Below are 10,835 nucleotides of genomic sequence, written 5' to 3' on the forward strand. Positions count from 1 at the left end.
AAAGGACAAAGACGAGATATTTATTACAAAGTTATTTTGATAAAATCAGTGTCTGCTGTGTCTAGACCAGCAGATACTAGGGGTGATATGAGACACGAGATTGGGTTCACGAGAATGAGACAAGATTTTTCAGATAGTATTTTTAAGTAATCCTCAGTGTTGAAATACATGAATGAAATTCAGGTCTCCAATTGAAAATTTTTCAGTGACTGATCACATCAAAAAATTTCAGATGGCCGGATTGAATTTCTGTGAATTAAATTGCATCAATTCACAGAATTTCAATTCGGCCAACCGAAAAATTTAAATGTGATTAGTCACTAGAAAATTTTCAATTGGAGACATTATCACAAAATATTGGATTCAATCTTTTTGTCAACTTGTTTTCTTACAATTTTTGAAGTAATTAATTGTAGATTAATAAGTAGACAATGACAAATTGATGAGTAAAAAAGGCAATATTTGTGAATAATTTTGGAAATATTAAATCAAATATGAACAGTTGCTCTGTTGATCACACTAGTATACTTTAATGTTTAACCAGGAGGTTTGTTTTTGAAATGCTTTTATTTTGTACAAAATGGCAGAGTCACATGTGGTGTTTCCTTTTTATAGAATTTTCCATCGCTGGCTAAGACCATGTTTAAAAGTAAAAAATGTGATGTTTTAACTTATCTACAGCTTAAGTGATTAATGCAAAACTACTTACCAGATACTCCTTGATAAGTTTGTCCACATCTTCTCCAAGGTACACAATAAGGCATTTTAGCAGACACTCCCTTTTTTGATTCACCTCGAGGCTCTAGATGAGAGCACAAACACACATAATGCACTCTTATGCAGTCCAATTGTGCATTTTCACTGATGCAAACAATACACACAATTGTGTGCTCAGAGTTATAGTAGTTGTATAGTTACAAAAGCTTTGAAAAAAAGGAGGTTAAAAGGCCTAATCTAATTCTGCAACTTGTTGACAAAATGAATATGTTATTTATGTGATACAAGGAATACAATTTGATGTGTTGTGCAAGTACATACCTGATCAAGAACATTCAGAATATTCTGGGCCCTCTCTCTAACAACTCCGCCCTTGTTTCTGACAATCTCTATTAGTTTGCTGTGGTGCTTGTCCAGAGATGCCAGGAATCGTGTTAGAAGTGGAATAGTTGTTATATGTATAAATTCAGCATTGATCTTAAAAAAAATAAAAACAAAAAGAATAGTAAATGCGAATGTAAATATAACTGTGATGTGAGTAAGATCTTGGGTTTGACATTAGGTGCCAAAACCTGCATTTTGGCTCAATTTTCAGTTTCTAATGACAGGATAATAATTTACTTTACAGATCATCACTGATCTATTGCGTTTAAAAAATAAAATAAAAAAGTAACTTGCCTCATCCAGTGTAAACAATGCAGGCCACCTTTCTTTCAACTCGTCCACTGCCGATCCTTTTGCCACGATGTCCTGCCTTCGCAGGGAAAAAGTCTTGTCCATTTTGGCCTTCACCACTGCCTGATTGTTTCGCTTCTTTACTTCACTTAAAAGTGATAGTCTCTCATCTTCCAACTTGTCTGGAGTCTCTCCGGTTGGAATGTCAGGTATGTGGTTGGCCTCTCCTCTCTTAGGTCTCTTGATTTTTTTTGCTGGGAATCCATCCTCTGGAGCTTTAGACTTAAGGGAATTTACAAGTATTTCAGAACACCCAAGGCCCTTCAGCTGTGTTCGGTAGTTGCCCATTTTTGTCTTCAGCCGCTGCTTCCACCCATAGCAACCATTGTATGAGCCAGGTTCAGAGAGGCATGGGTGTTTCTTCATTAGTGCCTCAGCAACGTGACTGAAGTCAACATCTGTTGGGTAGGCTTTGAACTTGAATATCTCTTCTGCTAACTTGTCCAAAATATCTGACTTTGTTTTTGAACTCAGTGTCAACCTTGTGCTGTTTGACCTGAACACAGCATTTCCCTTTTCTAACTGTAGTTCAGTGTCATAGGAGAATGTTGGAATCAGAAACTCACATGGCCACATCTGAGTTCTTGTAGAGACCGAACTAGAGGGAGTGGACAGGAGCTCTGTGTCATTTGATTGAGCTATATCGTCACAGACAGTGAGTGTGATTACTTGGCTACAATCATCAGTTATTGGGATGACCTTGATAGTTGCCAAATCCTCAAGCTCCGCAGTAGACGTCAAGTTCACTAGCGCATCTCCAAAGTCTCTGTCTTGGTATTGCAGCCTTAAATTGCCATTTAACCCACACACTTTCCTGACTTCATCCATAAGATGCTCAATTGATTCTGGAATGCCATGAGGCAGAATTAGCTTCCTGGTGTCATCGGGATTCAGAATAACCCGCAGCTTGGCTGGCCTTTTAACTGCCATGTCTGCCCATCCAAAAGGATCTAGTTAAAACAAGAAAATAAACAATAGTATTAGCTGTAGTACACAATTGGCCATAACATCTTAGTTTCATATTCACAAATTAATTGAATTACAAATATCTTTGGACTGTTCTGGTGAATAGTTAAACTAAATTGTGAATATTTTCTAAATTAAACTAAATAAAATGTTACACTAAATTCTGAATATTTGTTTAAATCAATATGCTAAGGCCTTATGCGATCTTAGCAGTTTAATTTGTACATTAGAAAAAGGACAGCAAATGTCTTTCATTAGTGATATGCCTGCATGGATAGTAGAATTAAAATTGCTATGAATAACTTTTGTACGGTATACAAGTAGGCCTTTTGAAGATTGATGAAGCTTAAGTACTAACTGCTTGTGTACTAATAAGTGCAGAAGGTATTTTTCATTTACTTGTGTGGTATTTAGAAGGTGTACTAACTAACAATTAATATTATACACTGAATACTAGCTATGCAATTCATAGTTTAACAGGGAACCATTTAATTAAGTCTCTGATGCCCACTTCATTAACATCTAAAAAAACAAACAAAAAACACTTCAGCTATGATTTAAATAGCGTGTTAGTGTATTGCAGATACTACATACATTATCTGCCCATTTTATCAAATTAAAATTAGTTCAAAAGTAATCGTTTAAAAAAAAAAGTGCAATATCTAAAGTAAACCCAAACCCATATACAACCTTATGCGTGTATGTATCTCTTCAGAGAGATGAGGCGCTGTCCACCAACCACGTAATAAACCAGAGGGTAGGGATCTGTCAGCTCATCCGCCCCAACAAGCCTTAGTTGTGTAGTAGTAGTAGACATAACCAAGGCATAAGATCGATAATGTTCCAGGTACCAGGCGTCCAATTTTTTGACAATGAAAATGAGTGTCTCTTGTAGAACAATCATGTGCACAATTTCGCAAAACTCAGGAAGTCCAGCCAGTGTCCCATGGGCTACCACCATTCCAATCCTATAGTTGAAGCCGTTGTAGGACACATGTTTTGCAAGGTCCACTGTGTCCAAATGTGGGTACTTCTGTTTCACAGCCTGAGCAATATCCTCATTGATAACATCAAGTGGAAGTGTGGATACATCAGCAACTTCCAAAGGTGGCTTAGAGAATCTACACATGTGCAGATTATATGCAGTCTGAAATTGGTGCCTTTGAGCTAATGAATACAATACATTTTTGTAACAGTTTGTATGACGAATTACTCTTTTAAAGAAGCTATGTTTTGCTTCAAATCTTATAGTCCATAGAGCAACAAGAGGTCCAAACTGGCGTATCAACCCTGGATAATGTTCCAAATAATGATGTTTAGGCAGAATTCTTTCATGGGGGAAAACTTCTTGGAACACTGTCCTGTGTTCTGATATTTTGAAGTCAAGATAAGAAATAGAGTCCTCAGTGTGAAAAGGTGCAACAACAAGTTCTACAATGTCCTTTAATTCACAGAGCACATGCCATGCTGGTTCATTTGAAGGTACTCTGCTTCCGATCAATAGAGGAAGAAATCTCAACAGGCTCCAATTCTCGTGTACATTCCCTCCAATTGTTTTCCTTGTAGAGTACGAGAGGGGCACAACATGCGGACGGTTTACCTTATCTGTCCACTTCAATGGAAATGTTGTTATTGCTTCGTTCAAATTGGCTAATGTAAAATATTTTTTAGAAATTAACACCATAAGACAAAGAGCAATCTCAACAGGGACAATTCCCTCAAAGATATCATGAGCTATATCTGGGGGAAAACTCTGTGTCACACTGAAATATGACAGATTTTCTGACAGCACACACTTCTTTTTCACACCAAAATAACTAAACAATGAATTCTCTTCAATAGCTTTAAGATGAGAAGTATGAACGTCTTTGCTTCTTGCACAAAAAACTCCTGACTTGACTTCTTTTGTTTGAATGTCTACATTTTCTGCTGTACAAAATCTGCAAGCATATTTACCTGAAAAACTTTCCACAAAACCTGCAATACCGTGGGCCCCGAGATTGTCTGCTACTACACAATGAACAAATCCTTTAATACTTTTTCCTAATTTGGCAATAAACAGTCCTTCTACTTCCAATGTAATAAGATCATCTACTAAGGGCTTCAGTACACTCTCATAACCATAGCACTTAACATCTTCACTACGAATAAGTGCAGCTAAATATATATTAGACAGCGATGAGTGACAACTAGCAGGTAAGTTCCCCAATGTCCAATATACTCCACAGATTTTATGTTTTTTTCTGGAGGTGCCGAGGGGATTACAGATTTCAAAATCATCTACATACAAAATAAGTGAAATAGCACACTCCTTTGACAATTGCAAATTTTCTTTGTAATTAATACCGTCATAAAAGGAATTATATTGAATTTCATCAGATTTAATTTGATGGTGAGATTTCAAGTTGATTGCTTTTTCCAAAAACGTTTGACAACTTAGGATCTGCTGTAAAGATTTTAGAATAGAAATGTATTGAAAAGATGTTCTGTTTTGGGAGTCAAGCACATATTCTATAGGTTCTACAATATCAAAATGTTTTTTGTAGAACGCCTTTCGCTTCCAAGCAGTTGAAAGTGGGCCATGACCACCAAATGAAGCTGACAAAGGATTTGACTTACAAAGAGCAGATGCTATTTCGTGCAGAACAGTTTCCTCTACTTGACAGTTAACATTCTGTAAGTGCTGAGATATGGTTTGATGGATAAGAGGGACAGAAGCAGTGCTTATTAAATAGTCAAACTCTTGCAAAAGTTCATCAACAGCCACACTAGAAACTAGATAAATATGCTCTAGCTTTAGTAAGAGAGAGGCAACTTTGAGCTCAACATTTCGTGGCAAATCATTTAAAGCCTGATCATCCAAACTAAAGTCAGTTAAGTTTTCAGTATGTAAATCCTCTGAGAGCTCAGTACAAACACTATCAATCTGGATACTGTTAGAAATATGACTTTCAACAGAAATATCTGGGCTTGACCCCTGTTTCTCAAGTATTTCAAGCTTTAAATCATTAACTGAACAATCCTTATGATTTCTGCTTCTATGAGTTCGAAATGAACCATAAATATTTGTTTTGTATGAACAACCCTGAAACACACAATCAACTGTTTCACTGTTTTTCAGATGCTGTGCTATATGTTTAAAATAGTCTTTCAAGTTTGAATGTTGAATAGAATTGCATAAGAGACATTTTAACGTTGTCAGATGAGTTTGTGAGGAGGGATGATGACTTCTTGATAAGTGGCTTAAAAGTGCCTTCCACGTCTTGCAGGTACAAGGACAGTTGAAATAGATGCATGCGTAAGAATGGTGGCGTCCATAATGTCTGTGTTCAAGCTTATAATGTTTAAGGAGCTCAGATCTTCGTGAAACAGAAGTACCACAGCCCTTGCATTTCCACATTCATCTGAAGACTAGGAAATAAAAAAAAAGCATGGTACATTTGCATGTAATTTATAGAATCAGTTGTGTGTTGTCAAAACTTCTTTAGCAGGAAACTAATGCTTTTAAAGCGAGAAGTTAATATCATAATAGCTCAGAGTAAACTAAGTGAATAGGTTTTTTTTACTGTGATACACAAAATCCATAGCGTTTTCTTTTTTGACACGAAAAAAAAAACACTCTCTTTAAAAGGGATGAAAATGAAATGAAAATGTGATGTTTATCTGCTGACCCCCAGGGCATCCAAGATGTAGGTGTGTTTGTTTCTTCAGTAGAACACAAATAAAGATTTTTAACTCAGGTGTCACTTGTATACTGCATGTCAATGGGGTGTTTTCTATGAGAGTAAAAAAAAGACATACGAATCCATATTAAACTTAACAGCTTGTGGTGACACATTGATGTCTTAAGACACGAAACAATCGGTTTGTGAGAAACCCAACAGTATTTATATCAGTTTTTTTTTACCTGTAATACAACACTATGTGCATCAGTCGTCCTCGCGCCATCACTGCATGCAATTGAGATCAAATTACACGATATGGCGCATCTCAATGGGATGCAAAAGAGGCAGAAGTGATCTCTTGCGTGTATCTCTACACCATTTAGTGTAATTTGATCTCACTTGCAGGCAGTGATGGCGCAAGGATGGCTGATGTACATGGTTTTGTATTAGAGGTAAAGAATTATATAAATACTGTTAGGTTTCTCAAACAAACTGATCGTTTTGTGTCTTAAGACAGGAGTGTGTCGCCACAAGCCGCTGAGGTTAATATGGATTCGTATGTCTGTGTTTTTTACTCTCATAGAAAACACCCCATTTGACATGCATCATACGAGCAACGGCTGGAGTTAAAAATCTTCATTTGAGTTCTACTGAAGAAACAAACACACCTGGGGGTCAGCAGATAAACATCACATTTTCCTTTTAGGGTGAACTATCACTTTAACTAATATTTTATATACATTTTAAGGACATTTTAAGCTGCATGAAATAACTTTGCGTTTTACTGATTTATACTGCCTGGTAAAAGAAACCACATTAAATTGGGTAACTTTAGATTAGTTTTGATTTGGGGTCATTTTCTCGAAATGTAATAAATATATTAAATACTGATATGAAGTGAACCTACCAGTGTATTTTCATACTATTATGTAGTGTCTATAATATTAGCAAGGATACCTCTGTGGTAATTTCAAAGTTATTCTCTAGTGTTAGTCATTCTTATTTAAAAATACATGAAAATAATGTTTAAAGTTGTCTTTGGGACTCACCAAATTCTGCAAGAAGGCCAAAATTGCGATATTGCCAGAAAGCAAATCCAAACCTGTAAAACAAAGGAAAAGTTGAAATTTCACAGTTTTGTTGTTGGGGCAGTTAGCACTATCCATAATAATCACTAGACTGTAATTATTAATTAAACCTTAGAAATACCGGTGATATTGTTCTATACTGCATTATGCTGACAGGTGAAACAATGGAATATTAATTCTTCGTCTTAAATTTTCTAATTCAATAAATTTCATTAATGCAAAACGCAGCAGGAGTCAGATTACATAACGAGGCTGAATCCAGCTTCTTATTCGCAGCTTCTTATTGACGCTATCCGGTCCACCTTAAAAGACGCGACGCTTCCGCGTCTTTGGTTTCTTATTCACGCTCATTTTAGGGACCGTGCGGTTTTTCTCGTTTTCGCGTTTTTTAAGGGATTGTGTTGCTTTTGTGTCCATTTTCAGAATAAAAGAATAATTGTTAGCGAAGATTGACTGTAAACATATACATTGCACATACAATATAATTACAATAGCCTATGCTCTTGCTATCAGCTCAATTTAGGGACCATGCATTTGTTTTTCTCTTATTCACTTTTAGGGGCCTTGATACTATAGTGTCTATTTTCAGAAAATAATAATAAACCATTTTAAAAGGTAATTACTGAAATATCAGTGAAAATGACTGTAAAAATATAAATGTTCATACAATATAATTACATTTCAATTATTGCACTCGAATGCTTTAAATACATTAATAAATCAATAAAAGGTAAGGTAACTAGAGATTAATGCCAGCTCCAGCTTGGATCAAGCCTCCGAAGACTTCAGATGAGCCAACACCAGATGACACCTACAAGCTCTCCAGAACATCGAATATGGATGAAATACAAAATGTATAATCATGTTATCATTGCTTTAAAATGCGAACTAAATTTTCTTAAATGGATATATGGTATTTGTCAATACTGTAATTTGTAATCTTACAACTGTACTTTCTGATTTATTGATTAATTAAATTGACTTGAAAGAGCCATTGCATTATGGTTACTTATTTTGATGTTATGAACACAATCTGACAATGCAGTTAGAAGAGCCATCACATTGTGGACTCATTTGGGGACGTAAACAATTTCACTGGTGCTTTATACCCATCGTGATTGGATATATTCATAAAAATGCTAATATTTTTTATTGTAACGTTATGAATTTATGAACCAACGAATTTGACGAACAACAGTACAGTTAGAAGAGCCTTTGAATTAATGGCACCCGTGGCCCATTTGGATGCGCTATATCTCGGCTGCCTTTATGGGTGCGTTCAAATTTGCACTGGGGCATTATACCCAGTGTGCTTGACTGTCACCATGCAAAATTCCAGACATTTTTACTGTAGCATTTAAAAGTCATGGATCCATTAATTTGACATATATGACAATACAGTTAGAATAGCTATTGCATTGTTGGCCTATTGGAGGCGCTATATCTCGGCTGCCTTTATGGGTGCGTTCAAAGTTGCACTGGAACCTTATACCCAGTGTCCCTGACTGTCACCATGCAGAATTACAGACATTTTTACAGTAGCATTTTGAAATTATGGATCCATTAATTTGACATATATGACAATAGAGTTAGAATAGCTATTGCATTGTTGGCCTATTGGAGGCGCTATATCTCGGCTGCCTTTATGGGTGCGTTCAAATTTGCACTGGGGCATTATACCCAGTGTGCTTGACTGTCACCATGCAAAATTCCAGACATTTTTACTGAAGCATTTGGAAGTTATGGATCCATTAATTTGACATGTATGACAATACAGTTAGAATAGCTATTGCATTGTTGGCCCACTTGGAGGCGCTATATCTCAGCTGCCTTTATGGGTGCGTTCAAATTTGCACTGGGGCATTATACCCAGTGTGCCTGACTGTCACCATGCAGAATTTCAGACATTTTTACTGTAGCATTTGGAAGTTATGGACCCATTAATTTGACATATTTGACAATACAGTTAGAATAGCTATTGCATTGTTGGCCCATTGGAGGCGCTATATCTCGGATGCCTTTATGGGTGCGTTCAAAGTAGAACTGGGGCATTATACCCAGTGTGCCTGACTGTCACCATGCAGAATTCCAGACATTTTTACTGTAGCATTTTGAAGTTATGGATCCATTAATTTGACATGTATGACAATACAGTTAGAATAGCTATTGCATTGTTGGCCCACTTGGAGGCGCTATATCTCGGCTGCCTTTATGGGTGCGTTCAAATTTGCACTGGGACATTATACCCAGTGTGCCTTACTGTCACAATGCAAAATTCCAGACATTTTTACTGTAGCATTTTAAAGTTATGGATCCATTAATTTGACATATATGACAATAGAGTTAGAATAGCTATTGCATTGTTGGCCCATTGGAGGCGCTATATCTCGGATGCCTTTATGGGTGCGTTCAAAGTAGAACTGGGGCATTATACCCAGTGTGCTTGACTGTCACCATGCAAAATTCCAGACATTTTTACTGTAGCATTTGGAAGTTATGGATCCATTAATTTGACATATTTGACAATACAGTTAGAGTAGCTATTGCATTGTTGGCCTATTGGAGGCGCTATATCTCGGCTGCCTTTATGGGTGCGTTCAAAGTTGCACTGGAACCTTATACCCAGTGTCCCTGACTGTCACCATGCAGAATTACAGACATTTTTACAGTAGCATTTTGAAATTATGGATCCATTAATTTGACATATTTGACAATACAGTTAGAATAGCTATTGCATTGTTGGCCCATTGGAGGCGCTATATCTCGGATGCCTTTATGGGTGCGTTCAAAGTAGAACTGGGGCATTATACCCAGTGTGCTTGACTGTCACCATGCAAAATTCCAGACATTTTTACTGTAGCATTTGGAAGTTATGGATCCATTAATTTGACATATTTGACAATACAGTTAGAGTAGCTATTGCATTGTTGGCCTATTGGAGGCGCTATATCTCGGCTGCCTTTATGGGTGCGTTCAAATTTGCACTGGGGCATTATACCCAGTGTGCTTGACTGTCACCATGCAAAATTCCAGACATTTTTACTGTAGCATTTTGAAGTTATGGATCCATTAATTTGACATGTATGACATTACAGTTAGAATAGCTATTGCATTGTTGGCCCACTTGGAGGCGCTATATCTCGGCTGCCTTTATGGGTGCGTTCAAAGTTGCACTGGGGCATTATACCCAGTGTGCCTGACTGTCACCATGCAGAATTTCAGACATTTTTACTGTAGCATTTTGAAGTTATGGATCCATTAATTTGACATATATGACAATACAGTTAGAATAGCTATTGCATTGTTGGCCCATTTGGAGGCGCTATATCTCGGCTGCCTTTATGGGTGCGTTCAAACTAGAACTGTAACCTTATTCCCAGTGCACCTGACTGTCACTATGCAGCATTATAAGGAATTTTACTGTAGCATTATTGAGTTATGATCGCCTGATTCTGAGAGATATGACATACCAGTTACACGAGAAATTGATTGGCCCAATTGGAGGCGCTATATCTCCGCTGCCTTCAAAGGTGACATTAAACTGTAACCTTATTCCCAGTGCACCTGACTGTCACTATATGCAACATTATGAAAACAATTCACTGTAGGATTACTGAGTAATGATCCCCTGATTCTGAGATATGACATACTGTTACATGAGGAA

At 36.9% G+C, this 10,835-nt stretch overlaps 1 protein-coding gene across 1 annotated transcript in view; it reads right to left on the bottom strand.

Moving 5' to 3' along the window:
• The window catches only part of si:ch73-321d9.2 (uncharacterized), a 52,152-nt gene that overhangs the window by 736 nt on the left and 40,581 nt on the right, over positions 1–10,835 (bottom strand). The window contains exons 2-5 of the mRNA XM_067439124.1: positions 7,133–7,185; positions 1,396–2,402; positions 1,039–1,194; positions 710–802 (exon numbers count right to left, since the gene is read on the bottom strand). Of these exons, the coding sequence (XP_067295225.1) occupies positions 710–802; positions 1,039–1,194; positions 1,396–2,382 (1,236 nt within the window). The 5' untranslated portion in view covers positions 2,383–2,402; positions 7,133–7,185. The remainder of the gene's footprint in view (positions 1–709; positions 803–1,038; positions 1,195–1,395; positions 2,403–7,132; positions 7,186–10,835) is intronic.

Source organism: Pseudorasbora parva, chromosome 3, assembly GCF_024679245.1.
Source record: "Pseudorasbora parva isolate DD20220531a chromosome 3, ASM2467924v1, whole genome shotgun sequence".
NCBI classification, from domain to species: domain Eukaryota; kingdom Metazoa; phylum Chordata; class Actinopteri; order Cypriniformes; family Gobionidae; genus Pseudorasbora; species Pseudorasbora parva.